Below are 18879 nucleotides of genomic sequence, written 5' to 3'. Positions count from 1 at the left end.
CTGCAGAGTTTCCCAGTTTCTCAATGTACAAAATGCAGGGACGGGTCAACTCATCCCTTCAAAAACCACCCAGTCGTTCAGACTTCCTGCTCAGCGACCGCTCGCCTGCAACAACCGCTTTTCAGGCCGTGACCGCTGAGAAGTCACCCCGCTGACTCCCACAAGCCCTCCTGCCCAAGCTGTCACAGATCAAAGTGTGGCACCATTTGAATGCAAAAAAAAAGGCCTCTGCCTTTATACAGGGCTGCAGGGAAAGAAGCGGCTAAGACTCTAGATGGGTCGGCAGGAGTTTGCAGGATGGACTAGCAAAACCATTTAAAAACTTTAGAAAAAACTTTTTTTTTTCCAAAATTCAAAAACTAAGCTTTTTTGCTTCCTATGGTAAGTAGTACACAGTACAGTTCAAGAATAAAATACAAGGATAAAAGAACAGTGTCAAACATAGCACACTGGTAATGTGTCATGAAAGGTCAAGTTAGGAATGTTCAAAAACACATTTTTCAGTTTATTAGTGTTTAACTACGTCTTCTTTATCCCTTTTCTAGAATGTTTCTAGGGCACTGGCAACCTGTGATTACACTGCCAACCTGTAGATGGCAGCAAAACTCACCCAAACAAGATGAGGACCATTACTCATATTTTTGGGATAGAATAGCTGACAACCGGCTCTGAATAGGAGTGTACGGACACAACGTATTTTCGTTTTCAGTCACTGTCGCAAAATTTACTTAAAAATATTAAAACGCCTTGCATTTGCAAGTTGAGCAGCCAGTCTGTTACTTATTAAATACGAGTTCCGCAATGTGCTTGTTCTCGCTTGTCACAGGTGGTGCTGAACTGAACTGGGCTTAATCTTTATAATACAGTTGTGCAACGCATTTTTACATATCAATACACTTAGCCTAGTCATCACATTCTGCAGAAATAAAATAAATTAGACGTGACTGGTACAAGGGTTAAATGCAAAAAGGAAAATGAAAAAGAAGGCCCCCCCCCCCCCCCGGTTTCAATTGGGAATTCTCTTAGAAATGCAAGGCGATGAATTTTAAGCTGGGAAATCCTCGTGTGCTTGCGAAAATCTCCCTCAAATCCAAGGACAGCTGGGAATGCTTGTCAGATGGAACCGTCAATATTGCCCCAGAAAGGAGGGAAAAGTTTTAAATAGCTATGGAATAGACGGCTGCCCCGGCGGACCGGATGACCTTAACTAGTTTTAGAAGAAAGGAACTCCTCCATCCCTGAACTTGCTACTCCGACATACACATTCCCAGTTCAAATATACATATGCGTGTACATTTACATAAAGTCCAACTTTCGCTCTTTACCCCAACAGCGCCATCCATAAATTCATTCCTCAGTTTTGAAATTCTGAAGATTTTGCTTTTACAAAGCAGCTTCTCCCGACTAAAGAAGCTACTCCTACCAAAGAACGAGTGAAAGAGGCCTACTTAGTAGCCTACTGAAAAAGGTGTCACGCTAAAACCTTTGCTCCGTTTTTGTTTTCCAGGGACCAACCTGCTTCCGGTTATCAACATATATCTACATGTAGAAATTCACTCCTCTTGGAAAAACTCGACATATAATTCAAATGAACCATTGCTTCTTCTGGATAGGCAAAGGACTGTTTTTGCTGGTAAGCACAGCACGAGAAGGACCACAGCAGCATGCCAGCGATGCAACACTTGCTGCAAGCGCGCCTCCTGGTGGAGACTGGCCAACACTGTAGCCATCCTGCACCTGCTGCCCCTTTCAGGTGCCATGTTGAGAGATGTGCACTAAAGCAAAGTAAGGGAAGGCCTGAAGAACTGTATCAAGAGATAAATGCATGTTTGATCCTACAGCTTTAAACCTGTAACACAACCTTATCTATTGCAAATTCGTGGGCACAATTATTGCAGATTTTCAGATATATCATTACAGACAGGATGGCACAGTGGCACGGTGAATAGCGCTGCTGTGTCACAGTGCACGGGTGGTGCGAGAGGGCATGGGGTCAATCCCCGTTCAGTCTCTGTGGAGTTAGCATGTTCTCCCTGTCTCTGTGTGGGTTTCCTCTGGGTGCCCTGGTTTCCTCCCGCAGTCCAAAGACATGCTGTTCAGGTTCCCCCATAGTGCGTGAGTGACACAGAGATTGTGTTCCACTGATGTATGGATGAGTGACCCAGTGTAAGTAGTGTATCTAGCAGTGTAAGTCACCACGGTGAATAAGGTGTGTGGGCTCATAACACTACACAGAGTTCATTGGAAGTTGCTTTGCAGAAAAGCATCTGCTAAATAAATAAATGTAAATATTAACGTAGCAGTCTAATACCATGGTATGAGCTAAGGGGGCTGACTGAGTGTCTCCATTCTGGCTTTGAGTCTGCATGAGAGCTGATACCTGCCACTGGAGCGAGAATATAGAACCCCCCCGGGGCATCTTTGACAGAAAACACGAGGTGATGGGATGAGGAGAGAAGCTATGAGCAGAATACACAGAACATGGAAGGTTCTAGCGAGCGTCAATAATGTATGTGTGATGGACAGGTTGTTCCTGAGGGTAGAGGCACTCATATTACAATGAATAATCTCTGCTACAGCTTATGAAAATACATTCCGTTTTACGTACAAAGGGTCAGTTATTCAGCGTAGTGGTATTTTTTCCCTGTTAAGTGCTCATTTTACTCATACAGCAGGTGGATAGTTGAAATAAAGAACAATTCAGTCCAGTACAATGCAATCACTGGGTGGCATTCAGGCTACCTTGGACACAGGTATAAAACAGTACAATGAGGGAAAGAATTATAAAAAGTGCAGACAAAATGATTAAGAAAAGAAAGCCGACAGTCTAGTGCGTTATTTCAGCGAAGCAGACCCTCTGTGGGAATTGCAGTTGGCATGCATATCAGGATATCAGGACAGCTCGGTAAAAATAAAGATAATAGATCAGAAGAGCAGTCTAAGAGGTAAGATAGTTTTCCTGCGTGTTTCCTTTTGTGAGTGTGTTTGCAGTACTGTTTGAATTCACAGAGACTGCACCCGTCTCTGCTGTGTGCTGTAGTAGCATCCCCCGGGTTCAAAAACTCAAGTTTAAAGTGAGTCAAAGGGAGCATTTTTTAAAAAAAAAAAAAAGTTAAACATCCTGGTGCAGAAAGGTGCCTTTTAGTAGCAAATGTGTTTAACTTAAAAAAGGAAAAGTAGAACACTCACCAGTGAAGCACTTCTTCAAAATGAAAGCCATACAGCTTATAACAAAAGCTGTCCAGGAACAGTGTGATGTTCAGCGCTGTGGGTTTGGATGGGGCGAAGAGGCAACGTTCATGACGAACGGTTTGTTAGAACGCCAGCATTGGGGAAATAATGCTCTCGGTCCAAGGACCCCGTTTCCTTCAGAGCTTGTGCCTACAGCCAGCTTTCCCAGCCTGCTTAGCGCCCCCTAGGCTCTCTCCCACACACTGAGAAACACACGTCATCCCATCATTTCTCCCAGTGGTTATACACCCACATGCCACATTTTTCCCATAATGCAACCATTTACATTTAACCAGTTTCCCTCCTAAAACAGTAACGCGGGTCATTACAACAGGTTAAAATAACCAGTTTTAAAAAACAGAACAAGGCAATAGGTACTTTAAAAAGTCACGATTTTCCTCCGTTGCTCATACAAGATTTCCTTTAACGGAATAAACACCGTAGTTGTTTCTTTGACTGGTATTCAGAACATGTTTAAAATATCAACATCTGACTCAAACAGCCAGTGTACTGAACAAATAGCTACTGGCAATGAATAAAAATAAAACATTAAAAGAATCTAGAAATAATATTTTTCACCAGTATTAGACAATATGTAGGTAAAACACCTTTTTTGTTGGCGTGTTAAATTTTAGTTGACATAATGGAAATTCACTGGATGCAAATTTCTCCTCATGGCAAGAATTTTATTACTGGCGTAGGTTAACGGAACATAAAAACCTCATTTGATGTAAAAGGGTCAGTTAACAGACACGGGAATAAAAAATGTCTACAGAACCTAGAGCACATTGACAAAACGTACAGGCATTCCCCGGGTTATGAACGTCAGACTTACGTACAACTCATAGTTACAAACCACCTCCCTGTAAAGACTACTATTTTAAAAATTTGAGTTACATACAACGATTCGTAGTAACAAACGGCTGCCACTTTGCGACACGCATCAAAACATTATGCATCTACAGTGGTTCCTGGGCACATTAACCCGAGGTAGAACAAAGATTTCTTTCTTTTCAGTCGGACCACGTTGCCGTTACCAGTGTCTCGTGCGTTACTGTATTTGGCTTTAATTTTTTGTTTTTACCCTCGTAACCACGGCACCAAAGCGCAAATGTGATGCAAGTGACGGACGATGCGCCAAAGGAAAGGAAGACAATCACGACAAACTAAAGTGGAAATAATAAATAATAAAGTGATCGGAAAAAGTGAAACGCCAGCGGACATCGGAAAAGCAAACGTTAAAGTTTCTTCAATGTTTTTCTATATCTACACACACACTCTTCCTCTCTCTGTTATAAATACTGTACTAACATTGATGTCTTTCTATGTCTCTATTATACTAAATGCAACTGCAACATTTATAATTATTACAATTTACAATTGTTCTGATTTACGTACAAATCCGATTTAAAGACGGACTTAAGAACAGAACTCGTTCGTAATCCGGGGACATTTCCTAGTCTGTCAGAATATTTTGCTACAACTTTATCACAGCAAAAGTGGTTTGAAAGTGCAATTCTGTCTGAAGACTTCACACATTTCGCTGAACTTGTGCACTGTCTAACAAGTACTACGTTACACATTCCGATGGCCATTGAAAAAATATGTAAGTATTCAAAACTGCCTTTTTGACAGAAAGGCACAAACTACATAAAGTTCTTGAAAAATCATACATTTCACAAACTATTTTCAGAAAAAAAGCTGTCATCAGGACTATGATACGATGAATCGACCCCCTCCACGTACACCATCACAAACATTTTAGACAGAGGCAAAAGAGCCTCTTTCATCTTTTCAAAGTGATGTGCTTATTTTCTCCTTAATGGAGGACAATATGAAATATTTATCACGCCGCAGAGCTGCGGAGGTAACAGTTTCAAGCGTGATAACAGTCAGTGACAGGTCCAGTCATCGCAAACTCCGCAAAAAAGGGGAGATTTCAGTCTAATGCGAGTTTAACCTGACAGCAAGTTACTGGTATTTAAATGAGTGAAACGTGGCATTGATCACAATCGCATCCGTCTGTTCCTATCTGTCCTTCCCCTACAATCTCACGCACTCTAAAACACCACCGCTTATTACTCTCATCATCACATCAAATACGTTTTTGAAGACTTCGCATACAGTAAATACCAGCCGCAAGAGGACAAATGTTTAAAAAACACGTTATGCTGTATATTTAAAAAATAAGATTTTTAACATTATACTTACAGTATACAGTAGTATACTATAACTGATGCTATATCTTATAAATTATAGTTAAGTATAACTTAAGATATAATAAGCACACAAGTATAACATTTTAATTGCAAGTTGCATTGCAATACAGGTGCTTTTGAACCTTGATTGGATTAATTTAATTGTTAATTCAATTACCATGTTATCGTAAGAAGTTCACCTACCAGGCATTTGACAATTTCAAAAACATTCTTCACCAGAACAATAAAATTAACTGATTTTAAGTTAAAGTTTCCTTAAGAACTCATCATACTCATATCATCACACTAACCTTCTGAAGTAATGAGGATGATTATTATTAATTTTATTGACAATGCATTTGCCAGAGGCAGATTGCAATGATAGATGTACATACAAAAGGGATTTATTGAAATAGTCAAATATTAAGCATCCCCAAAGAAACGGACAGGAAACGTACGAAAAGTTATGTAACGGTGTTCCTTTAGATTGCTGAGATTAACTTTATTTTTCCCTCTTTAAAGCAATTTGAGCTGCAAAATTTATATGAAAGATGCTATGTAAATTATCACTATTATTAGTACTACTCCTACTACTGAAAATCATATTTTCAGAAACGCTCTGGTGATGTTGTGGGCAGGTATAAAATGAAGACGGCAAATATTTTGAAAATAAACAGGTCTTACAAGATTTATGCAATGAAAAGCAAATACAGACAAGTAAATTACAGGAAAGTAAGAAGCACGAGTCCTGCAATCAAGAGATTAATAGTAAAAATTACCATCAAACGAAGTACTTAGAGAGCACTGTGTGCCTCTGCTGGTATCAGGAGCAACAACTTGGTTCCACCTGGTTTGTCTTAAAACTGCATACTTTATATTTGTGTTGTGGCCCTAATTTGCTTGGGGGCGGGTGGGGAAGAGTCTAGGAAATTAGACCAAAATCAAACGACGTCACACTGCATAATGGTGAGACACGTAGAAGGGTCACTAAGACGTGAGGCGTTTCACTAATTACTGAATCACAAATCGTTTTTAGAAACCGGGCCCTTCGCACTTTTCTGCTGGTTGCAAAATACAATTTTCCACATTTTTTCAAAAATATTCTAATATGGGTCAACCGAAACGCTGCCATCGTCTCCGAATCTTCAGCGTGGCCCTCGACGCAGAGGGTCCGGACGCCCAGCGTTTACTCGGAAAGCCGATGGCGGGATACCTGGTGATGGCGAGGCACCCCTCCCCCACAGAGCGACACTTCGCCCTCGGGTACCGCGCCCAACAGACGGGTTCAGACATACGCTCCCCGCTCAGTCAAAATCACTGCGAATAAAACAAAAGCTCAACAAGGCAGCACGGGGAATGTGCTTCAGGCCCCGACACGCTCCCGTTTCCTCGTTTTTAGCGATTGCAAGGAGATTAATGGCCGAGGTTGAAAAAGTGGCTTCCGTTCCTTTGATTCGGAACGATACCTACCGCTTTTGCGGAACGCAATTAAATACAAGGCGTTTAAATAAGATGGAGATCAATTATTCTCTGCCACGGCAGAGAGCAGCTGTAGGTTTGTATTTAAAAATGCAAAATGTGAAAGGACCTCAAAGAGTGACCTGTGGGAATTCACACGGTGGATTAAACTCTTGGGAATGAAAGGTGAGGATACCCCCGACCCACGCAGAGGACACCAGTTCTGATCCAGTCTGTACGATCCACACCCCGGTACCGGTACCTGGCGCCTACTTGGCAAACTGTTGGAAACCCCACCCACTGATCCCAAAATCCTTTCCAGTATTTGGAAAAAGTATCCATGGTCATCATGGTCACATTATGCCACTTTACACTAGCAGGACACCGAATATGCATATGATACAGGATAATCGCCGACTTAAAATATGGGTTCAAGTTATTAAAGGCCATTGTCTGGATTGTATTATACCCTTTTTTCTGAGCTTACATTATTGCAATAGCGAAACTGAAAGGGACCCCACCCCCCTTTGCACACACTTCCCATTTTCCTCTGTTCCGCATGTGTCTTCATTGTCAGTTTTGCAGTCATGAACCACAATGGACTGGTGTCCCATCCAGGGTGTAGCCTTGCCTCATGCCCCCTCTTTCCAGGATAGACTTTGGATAATTGCATTCCTGCACCAGACATGCAGCTATTAACGGATGAGTGGATAGATGGATGAAGAGATGGTCCACATCAGCAGTAAGTGCGTATGCTCTTACTGACGTTGAAGGTGAGCAATAAAATCTCTTGACACCTGCATCGCATTGCTCCTTGTGGGCCAAACAACCCCATACTCGGTGTACGTCCATTAGGATGAGCTCAACTTCTGCGCTGTCTGAAATCGCCGTTGCGATCTCGTACACCAACACATCCACCCGAGAGGCTGCTGCGGGACACACCTTTCATTTTAATATGAACGGGTTACAGCAGCACCTGCTTTTATTCCCTCCACTGGACACTCATCAGGCATCCTATTATAATAATCCAATCTCCTCCTCTTGCCACCTTCGAGTGCCGCCAACCAGCAGATATGTGCCTGCGAGACGTGTGGGCGCGAGGGCCAAGGAGCACTCAAAGCGCTTTTCGGTTTCAAGATAAGAACAAAGGCGAAGAGATTTCGCTGTCTTTCGGCGGAGGTGCTGCGCTATCCGGGCATCTTTTCGAGGGCGGCCTTGTTAATTCGGAGAGCGCTTTGATCTCCGGCTGTTGGACCAATGTGCCTCCCTTATTAGCATTGGGGTGTAAGGGGGAGGGTGGGGGGGGGGGAGTACAAATAACACGGGGATCTTTAAGCAGATGGGCATGACAAATCTGTGCTGTGATTATCTGCGCTCACCATCCAGGTAGCTGGGGGTGCCCCTTCCGAGCCCCGTGCCGTCTGATCCTCCTCCAGACCCCGGCTGCCCCTCGGGGACTGGCGAGTCTGCCCGCGCAAAGCCGGATTTGGCCGCGGCGAGGGGGGCCGCGCTTCTGGGGCCGTTGCTTTCAAAGGCTCTCTCCATCAAAGGGTAGCTAATAACCTCGAACCCGCTGCGCATAAGGAGAGGGAAGAACTGACATTTCAATGTCTTGTGAAATCCTGGAAAACTCCCAGTCACCAACTCTCACCCCCCCCAACCCATCCTTTAGTCATCGACACCAGCTAACTGTACAAGTAGCTGTTTATTTAACAAAGTGGAAGTTAAAGGACTTTGAGGATGTTTTACGGTTTAATGATTCTGGAACCGGAACGAGGTAGGGCAGTGGTTAAAGATCCGGATATTTAACCCCAGGGTTGCTGGTTCGCTCTTTACTCCGGCTGTAGTACCCTCGATCAGGGTACTTATTCTCAATTACTCCAGTGAAAACTACCTAGCGCATATAGAGTCAAATGGTGTAAAGTGCTACAGATAAGGGTCTGAGAAGTGTTACTTACAATAATAATAATGGCTTTCATTCATTAGGCGGTATCCTGGTGGTCAAGGAAGTGGTGACACCAAAAAGGTGTTAGCTCGAGGCTTAGGGTAGCAAAGCAAGTAGTGCTGCTGTCTCAGTGCCTGGGTGGTGCAAGAGGATGTTGGTTTGATCCCCACGGATGTGGAGTTTGCATGTTCTCCCCATGTCTGTGTAGATTTCTGCCAGGTGCTCTGGTTTCCTCCCACATTGCAAAAACATGCTGTTCAGGTAGTTTAGAAACTAAGTCACCCATAGTGTGTGAGTTCCACTGATGTATGGATGACTGACCCAGTGTAAGTAGTGTATCTAGCAAACTCCCCTTGGTGAATAAAATGTGTGGGCTGATAACACTATGTAGACATTGGAAGATGCTGTTGCGAAATTAAATTGGAGGGATGAGGTTCCGTTTTCTTTCACAGGAGCCCAGTGAATGTTTTAAAAATTTAAATATTAATTGTGGGGGGGTGTGTGATGGCACGCAGGCTTGGCCAGGTCTCACTCTCTGGCAGGTCTGGGGTTCAAGTCCTGCTTGGGGTGCCTTGCGACGGAATGGCATCTCACCCTGGGTGTGAGCCCCTCCCCCTCCAGCCTTGCACCCTGTGTTAGGCTCCGGTTCACCACGACCCCACTTGAGGCAAGTGGTTTCAGACAGTGTGTGTAGTAATTGTATAATTGTAAGTGCAAATGTGTTTTCTCTGCATCTTTCATCATATTTCTTCGTGAAGAAGTTTCACAAACAAGAGGTCCAAATTCAAAAGTACAAAGCTTTTCAGGTCTGACTCCAATGAATGTGGAGGAATGACCTCCCCTGTCACTCAGAACTGCTGAAACCCTCTCAGCATATGAAAAAGGTCTCAGAACTCACTCCTCCCCTGATCGCAAATGTGCACTATGATTAGTAATTTAAAAAGATCCTATACGCAGCTACTTGTGTGATGCATACTGGTTTATACCATGGCATGTGGAAAAATTGACTGTACTCTAGAATCACATGTCTGCATTCAAGTCTCCACTTCTGTTGATTTAATAGACTGTCTTGTTCCTTGAGATTTACATCGCTTTGGAGAGAAGCACAAAATGAATGTGAATGCAGATGAATGATGTTTCAGAGCTCACCTATGGTCCTTTAACTGAATGGAAATCCTTCAGGAACCTCCAGCATGTCACCTTCCTCGATCTCCATGCAGGATGCACCAGCTGAACAATACAGAACAAAGGTACATGGGGGGGGGGGGGGGGTTGAAAAGTGGTTAGGAAAGGTTCAGATTCTTTACCCTGTTGTTGGACTCTAAATTGAGCTACTTACCCCGAGTTGATACAGCAAAAATCACCCAGCTGTATAAACAGATTAATCAATGTAAGCAGTTTCATATACGAACAGTGTAAATTACCAAATGAAGGGATAATGATTTAATGAAGCAGTCCCTGTTAGGGGTCAGGAGAAAACTTATTCATTCTACAAGTTTATGGGCACACATACTTTTTATATCATACGCAAACATTTACACCCTACTCTCCCTAGTATGTCTGTCATACACACTGTTTGCGTTTCACTAGTTCACTGCTTACCCAACTGCATTGTCTCTAAACCTGCCGAGAGAGAGAGAGAGAGAGAGAGAGAGAGAGAGAGAGAGAAAATCTTAATATTGCCTGTTCTTGGGCGGCCCATACTCAGGAACATGGGAAAACAAATTACTCCAGAAATGTGTCATGAACTGGCTTTCATCAATCACTGTATTTTTATAAAAATGACAAAGGGAAATAAAAGGGAAACTGTGTTTCATTGTAACTGGACATCTGTAGATCACTTTTACTGAGTTCATGTCTTTATCATTCACTCCCCCTTTTTTTTGGAGAAAATGGTTCAGATCTTCCTATAAAAAAAAAAAAAAAAAAAAAATCACAATTATCAATCAATCAATCAATCGATCAATCAGTAAATCAGTAAAACTGTGTATCACTCTAGAAAAGCAGAGGGGTAAATGTACATGCTGTGTCCTGATGACAAATGGATATTGTGGACTCTGTAAATATTGTATATAGTTCTAGCTTCTTGCTAACTTGGGCACATTAATGAACACCTTTGGAACAACATGGTCTCTTATGACTTAAGCACATTGACCCCACACCGAAAAAGGTGTGACAGAGTTAGTAACAAATACAACAGTAGTATGAACCAATGTGTGGACTGACATGATATTTTACAGCTTCCTACTTGAGGTTTTGACAAAGTCAGAAGGACTGACAAAATATGACATTCATTTAGCAGACACTTCTCTCCAAAGAGAGTTCCAATGAACTCTACGTAGTGTTATCAGCCCACACACCTTATTCACGGCAGTGACTTACACTGCTAGATACACTACTTACACTGCGTCACTCATCCATATATCAGTGCAACACACTCTCTGTCACTCACACACTGTGGGGGAACCTGAACAGCATGTCTTTGGACTGTGGGAGGAAACCAGAGCACCTGAAGGAAACCCCCACAGACACGGGAAATATATGCAAACTCCAGACAGACTGAGTGGGGATTGAACCCATATCCTCTCGCACCACCCAGGTGCTGTGAGGCAGCAGCACTACTTGCTGTGCCGCCATGGTGCTCTAACAAATAAAAATGTAATTAAATAAAAATATATATTCATTAAAGGGGGTGCGGTGGCGCAGTGGGTTGGACCGCAGTCCTGCTCTCCGGTGGGTCTGGGGTTCGAGTCCCGCTTGGGGTGCCTTGCGACGGACTGGCGTCCCGTCCTGGGTGTGTCCCCTCCCCCTCCGGCCTTACGCCCTGTGTTGCCGGGTTGGGCTCCGTGACCCCGTATGGGACAAGCGGTTCTGAAAATGTGTGTGTGTGTATATATTCATTACAATACATATTTATTTCAATTTATTTAACGTTTTGATCAAATCTTGATTGCACAATTTCCTAGTTAATCGTTTATATGATTATATTTCTAAGGACATATTTCGGACAGCCCTACTGACCTCCTAACATGTCTACGAGGGAGCCTTTACGGACCATAAGAACGCAGAGTGCTTGAACGGAACAAGAGGTCCTCCAAACTGGTCATGCTGAGCGATGTGTGCGCTGCTGGGCTTCAACACGTATCATGTGAATATGGCTGTCAGACGGCCCGCATTCTCTTTCATAAAGACCCCCATAAGGATCGCATATGCAAAGCCTTGGAATGCGTTCAGCACAACCCGCACCCCCATCTACCACCTTCATTTCCTCACCGTGGCATAAAACCGGCGTCTGACGGTGTAGCTACGGCACCAGGTAGAGAAACGAATATACAAAGCGGGGGGGGGGGCAGAAAAATAACAGTAAAGCAAGAAATGAATCAAGGTGTGTGGAAACGAGAGCTCTGGATTGAGGCAGGACACAGTCAGAAGATGTCAAAACAGCGGGAGTTTTCCATCAGCGCACTTTACACCCCGTCAGGGCTCTGTCTATAAAATAAATCAGCGTGTCGTTTGGATAAAATAATACTCCGGTAGGCCACCTCACCCCCCCCCCCCCCCCCCCCGTCTGTGGATCCCGCAGCTGCCCCCACCCAGCCTGCCTCCGCCACGCTCAACCAGCTCAGGCAGCAGATAATGTCGTCCCCAAGGATGGGGGATGGGGGGGCGGCTTTCGCTCAGTCGAGCCATTCCCACACCTGTCAGGGTCTCGGCTCAACAGCCTCTCCGCGGCCCGTCTGGCTTTGCCAGTGGAAGCCTCTGGAAGCGACGGCGCGTTGAGGAATGTGCTAAAGCACCCACCCCCCTCCTGCCCACTTCTTCTCTCGGTGCACGGGCACGCTTTCATGCCTCCCCCGGGAACCATCAATAATGCAGGAGGAAGCTCCCCTGTGCGCTCGGCGAGCCCGCGCCGCGCCGCACAGCGCAATTACTATGCAGCTGCATCTGCAGTCATCAATAAATGACGGGGGTTCGGGGGGCTGGCAAGAGGAGGGGGTGGTGTCCGGGTCACTGCCAAGGTGTATCCCGGCGTCTTTGCCTGCAGTGCTCACGCGGGACACAGTGTCTCGTTTGAAACATCAGTCGGTTCGCAGAAAACATTGTCTACTGTATGTCCCAATGCGCTTTTCATACCAGCGCTCGCGGTATTATTAATAAACATCAGAGTATTTCACGGGCACCAGTGGAGCTGCTTTTCAATATCTGATTGCAGGGTTCACACACTGCAGGAGTACAAATGAATGCGGGGGGAGTGAAAACTTTTTCTCATTTACTAAATAAACATATGTAAAAAAATGTATTCAAATTCATGTAAAAATGTATAAATACAATATTATGTGCTATGTATATAGTGCTACACTCAATAACTTCTATGATTGGCTGCTGTGCTCTTATTATTGAGAGCTTACAGCCTCACACAGCAGCCAGTCTTAGAATTTATAGACTGCACCATGCGCGCGCGCACACACACGAAGTATATTTTTTCATTTATCATATTTCAGGGTATCGATGGAAAAAAGTACTGAGAACTATGCAAATAATTATTTACAGTTTAGTTTTTGTAGAAGTCTCAGATATGGTTATAAGAAATAAGACAATGGTTTACAAGACTCCTTATTTTAATATTTTATTAATTTTGTGCCACATTAAAGTTGAAAGTAAAAATGAAAACTGAAAATAGAAGTACGTTGTCTCAACAAACTCTGACTCAGTGCAGATTGCTGACAGATTAATTCCATAAACGTGTGCGATGCGTCTTCGCCCAGCCTAACGGCAACACTCAGGAACACCAGAGACGAGCTGTAAACACCGTGGAAGTGAGTTGAATTAAGGCGGTCGCACCGTCCCGTTCTGGGCTCTTTACTGCCATCTATCTGCCGGCTGCCTAAACACAGGACGCGTGCGCTCAGCTGCAAACATACATTTCAGAAAACAGATTATGAACACGCAATTAAACAGGAAAGTAGACATTTCTTAAAATCAGCAAGTCAACCATTTGAAAAATTAGGAGTGTAAAGTAAAGTGTAAAGGTGGTCCCCGATTTACGATGGTTCGACTTACGATTTTTTCGACTTCACGATGGTGAGCTGGCGATAGACATTCAGTAGAAACAGTATTTCGAATTTTGAATTTTTTCCTCCCAAATCTGTCACGCAGAGGTGTGTATTAGGTGTATTAGATGCATTTTTGACTTGCGATATTTTCGACTTATGATGGGTTTCGCGGAACGTAACACCATTATAAATCGGGGACCACCCATACAGTATAATAAAAACATAAACCAGTAAAAGGTGTTTACTATCATTATCAAGTATTCCGTACTCTACATAATTGTATGTGCTATACTTTGATAGGGCTGGCAGCGCAGTAGATTTGTTCACACCAGCACCACCACAAAAAAGTGAAAGAAAAATTCTTATCGATTAGCAACATCGTGGCCGTCGTAACGTCGTAGCACAACATCGCCAGTCGATAAGAATTTTTCAGCTCCGTTAAAATTTTATGGGACCGCCGTTGCATATGTGGTCAGTCGTTTAGCGAAACGTCGTTAAGCGGCACGACCGTACTTCTGCTGAGCAAATATTAAGCCAAAGAATAGAAAAACCACTCACAGCACGGCCTCCCATTCATCCACAGGCCCTCGTAGACGACGCCGGAGCTCTGGGTCATTTTTCCCTGACCGTTGAACAAGTTGTTCCTCCATTGACCCTGTTAGTAGTTCAGCTCTGCTCAGATGCAGACTAGCATTTCTTAACTACACATACTGAGTCGACTCAAAAGAAACTCATAATAAACTCACTAAAATTCATTAGAAACTTGGAAAAAAAAAAGAATGGAAGTCACCAATTTTACATGTATTAATTTAGCTTAATGATTTACCCATTAGTTCCTGTAAAAGTCTTGGATATAGCTACAAGACATAAGACCACACTTTACAAAACTTTTTGTTTGAATATTTTATTTACTTGAAGGGGGTGCGATGGCGCAGTGGGTTGGGCCGGGTCCTGCTCTCGGGTGGGTCTTGGGTTCGAGCCCCGCTTGGGGTGCTTTGCGACGGACTGGCGTCCCGTCCTGGGTGTGTCCCCTCCCCCTCCAGCCCTTCGCCCTGTGTTGCCAGGTTAGGCTCCAGCTTGTGTGTATTTAATTAACTTTGAGCCACATTAAAATTGAAAGTAATCATGTGCAATGTGTCATCTCCCAGTCTAACACGAACACCAGAGAGGAGCTGTAAACTTTATGGAAATGAGTTGAATTAAGACGGTCCCACACCTCCGTTCCGTGCTCTTTACTGCCACCTATTGGCTGGCTACATAAACACGAGTCAAAACCCTTACAGCAGTTTTTACTGTATTACGTCCAGGTAAGTACCACAATCAAAAGTACTACAGCTGAAGGTGGGATTCAAACCCAGGTCTTTTGTTTGCAAAGGAAGGACCCTAACCACTATGCCACCTGCACAACCGTACTGGCACGGTGTGTGATGATCAGAGACATCCAGCTCACACTGCTGAGCCACAGAGGATTCATGACTTATATATATAACATGATTGGAGGGATCAACGTGCAAACAGGGGCCAATAACTAACGTCCCTGTGTGAATGCGACGAGACACATGATCAAACCCGTTGACCTGTCTTCTGCCGGTCCTAATCTGTGTCCGTCCTGAACCAACAACTCACTCGGCGGGTCGGGACACTATAACCTGATGGTGACTAAACAGCATACAGCCTGAATCACCTGTTTGTTCCCAGTCACTTTTGTTTTGTTCTGTCCCCCCCGCCCAATGACCGCCTTCCAGTGCACCACTGTGGCTGATTTTGGGCCCCCGGGGCCCTGGTGTGAGGGGCCACCGAGAGCTGAGAAACGGAAGGTGCTTAAGAAAAGGGAGGTCAAACACAATCAGCTGGTTCTGGGCTCAACGCCCTCTGCCGGCACTTGAAAAGGATCACAAAGACCGTTTGAATTTACAATCCTGACAGCATCGGCAGGACCACGGTGCAGGGTTGAGGGGAGGGGGGCTGCTTCCAAACGCGGTCACGACTCTTCTCTTTCTGCAAATCAGCACTCGATTGGAAACATGTCTTATATTCACTTTCATCTCCACTTTAAAATTCTAGGTGTGAAAAAGTACTTTTATTTATTTCATTTTTTAAAAGAGGCTAAGAAGGGTAGTAGCTCTGCGCGACGCCTTGATGGGGCCACGGGGGGCGGGGGCGTCCAGCTCCACAACACATCTGCCCCACGGGTGCTCTGAAAACACCCACATCAATGCTGATTTTTCATGTTTTATTCATTTTCCTGGCACTTTACTCCAAAACGACTTACAACATTTAGCATATAGCGATTTATAGTGATTTATCCATTTATACAGCAGGATAATTTTTACATAATCAACTCAGTAAGTACCTCGGTCAAGGGTACTACAGGAGGAAGTGGGGCTCAAGTCTGGGTCTTTGAAGCCCAAAGGCAGCAGCTTTAACCATTACGCCACCTGGGTCACTCAAGGGGTACAACAGCAGGCTCCTTCTCAAGCATTTCCACACATTTCTTCCATAGGTACTGTACTACGGTACTACCCCCCTGTCTAGAGATGTACTCTAGTTCAATAGATTTTTGCCATCGACAGATGAGACAAAGCCAAAGAAAATTCTAGAAAACTTAACATTTTGACTCCATTTATTACGGTTAAATCTTTGTTAATCACTCAGTCTTTAATTAAATTACAGTATCACAGTGATTTCCTTAAGAGCGTCCGACTATCAGGATCGGTTATAGTTTCGCATCTTCACATCACGTCTGTGAATCGTTCAGGACCGTGGGGTTTTGAGGCCAACGAGCACCGCTGTGGTCCTGAGGCAGGAAACCTTGACCGGATGTCTGAAAAGGTCACCGGGTTCGCGGACGCTCTCCCTCCACGTTCACCACGCTCAGCCCCACCGAGGGCGCCGATCCATCTGCTCCGAGGAGGGTGGAGTTCGGAACGGTCCGGATCGATGCGCCCCCTCCCCTCCGCAAACAGCTGTGCGTGCCACAGCCTCCCTGCCAATCATGAGTCCATCAGCGGTCAGGTCCTGCGGGCCAAGCTCGAAACGAGTGCCTGCCGTCAAACTGGCCTTCTCCTGTAAATAACCGTATCGCAGAGATGCGGAAACACACTGGCTGTGCAAGCAGGTTACGAACACCATGGGGCCAAAAATGAAAAGTAAAAAAATGTTTAGACATTAAGCATCACATTACAAGTCAAGGCACCAAAAGAGCTCTCACTTCCTGGAGCTGCTCTTGTTCCAACCGGGAGCGCCGTGAAAAAGTATTAGCGCCCTCCTCATTTCTGCTGTTGCAAATTTTTGACACTGAACGTTTTCCAGTCCCCAAACAATACATATTATTAAATATACGTTAATCACATCACTGACCATAAATAATTAAAAAAATAATTTCACTTAATGAACAAGGCTATCCAACACCAACTGGGACCGTGTGGAAAAAGTAATAGCTCCCTTACACTTAATACTTGGCGATGTCACCTTTAGCTGCAATGACTGCAACCAAATACTTTTTCACGGCACTGTATAAAATGTAGCCCAAAAACCCTAAATCTAATATGCTGATAAACATTTCATCTATTACAGCGGACAGCTGTGGGACAACTGGTAGTGTAGTATTTAGAGCCGCTGCCTTTGGGTCCAAAAATTGTAGATTCAATCCGCACCTCTGCCTGTAGTACCCTTGAGCAAGGTACTTAGCTTAGATTGCTCCAGTAAAATTACCCAGTTATATAAATGGGTAAATAATTGTAAATTGCTCTGCAGAAAATTATCAGCTAAATAAATTAAGGTAATATTTATTAGTCTGTGATTCGACACTCAGATACATATCTTTGGAGCTACTGAATATAAAACTCAATGTTATTCATTTAAAGGGATTGTTATTCGTTGAAATTATAATTTATAAGCGTGACTCACTTTAATCAGTAGTACAAAAAAACTGATTGTTATACAGTGACACACGGCTGCTTTGATATTCTATCAAACTATTAAGCTTATTAAGGCAACATCACTGTCGTATTTGTCTAATTATTTCTCAAGAACTCAGAAAGAATTACTAAGAAATATTACAATTATTGATTTATTGTATTTTTACCTAGAATACAATACATACCTAAAATTGTGAGCTTATGAAAAAAGTCCTCTTAAGGTATAAAATAGGAAAGAAAAATAACGTCTGAATTGCTCTTAATCCATTTCTTTGCCTCGTGTACTTTCCGTATCCATGGAGATTTTGTAGTATTTTAAGATTTAAAAAAAAACATAATGGTCATAACAATAGTACCGTTGCTATGTAATAACGTTTCCATTATCATACTCATATTCCCAATGTGTGTGAATTTTGGTAACTGCCCCCCCCCCCCCCCCCCCCCCCCCCCTTTAGCGTGACACATATGTATCACGATGCAACAGCGCCACCCAGCGGTGAGGTTTGACTCTTACCTACCTATATAAATGTAAAAACACCTCTTGCACACAGTCTGAAACCGCTTGTCCCATACGGGGTCACGGGGAACCGGAGCCTAACCCGGCAACACAGGGCGCAAGGCTGGAGGGGGGAGGGGACACACCCAGGACAGGACGCCAGTCCATCGCAAGGCACCCCGAGCAGGACCCAGCCCGCACCCCCATCATCTCTAACACATTTATAAAAAAGTCTCTAACGCACACGTGGTGCAAAAAAAAAAAGACGTAAATGACAATGTTAAGGTTTTCTAAAATAAAATTCTGTTACAAACTGGCAAAACTAACCTCAGCCAAGAAGGAATAAAATATGTCCACAAACCTCATAGACTGACCCGTCTCTATAGCGCATGACCCCATGACCTTGTCTCTGGTCTAAGAGCCAGTCTCCTTCATAGCGATCTCCGTTCCTATGAAAAAGTGAAGAACATGCTTTGTGTCCATCGGGGGGGTGCACTATTTGGATATTAACATCCACATTGTATGTATGCATTAATAAAACAAATAGAAATGCATTACATAGTGCCCACCAATCAAC

The 18879-nt window shown here is 43.8% G+C and overlaps 1 protein-coding gene across 1 annotated transcript in view; it reads right to left on the bottom strand.

Moving 5' to 3' along the window:
- The window catches only part of LOC108924874 (MORN repeat-containing protein 1-like), a 29189-nt gene that overhangs the window by 7192 nt on the left and 3118 nt on the right, over window positions 1-18879 (bottom strand). Inside the window, exons 6-8 of the mRNA XM_018736507.2 lie at window positions 18664-18751; window positions 14438-14541; window positions 8267-8460 (exon numbers count right to left, since the gene is read on the bottom strand). Of these exons, the coding sequence (XP_018592023.1) occupies window positions 8267-8460; window positions 14438-14541; window positions 18664-18751 (386 nt within the window). The remainder of the gene's footprint in view (window positions 1-8266; window positions 8461-14437; window positions 14542-18663; window positions 18752-18879) is intronic.

Source organism: Scleropages formosus, chromosome 2 (genome assembly GCF_900964775.1).
Source record: "Scleropages formosus chromosome 2, fSclFor1.1, whole genome shotgun sequence".
Classification (NCBI taxonomy): domain Eukaryota; kingdom Metazoa; phylum Chordata; class Actinopteri; order Osteoglossiformes; family Osteoglossidae; genus Scleropages; species Scleropages formosus.
Note: the sequence above shows the minus strand (reverse complement) of the source record. Positions and strands in the feature narration are given on the sequence as shown.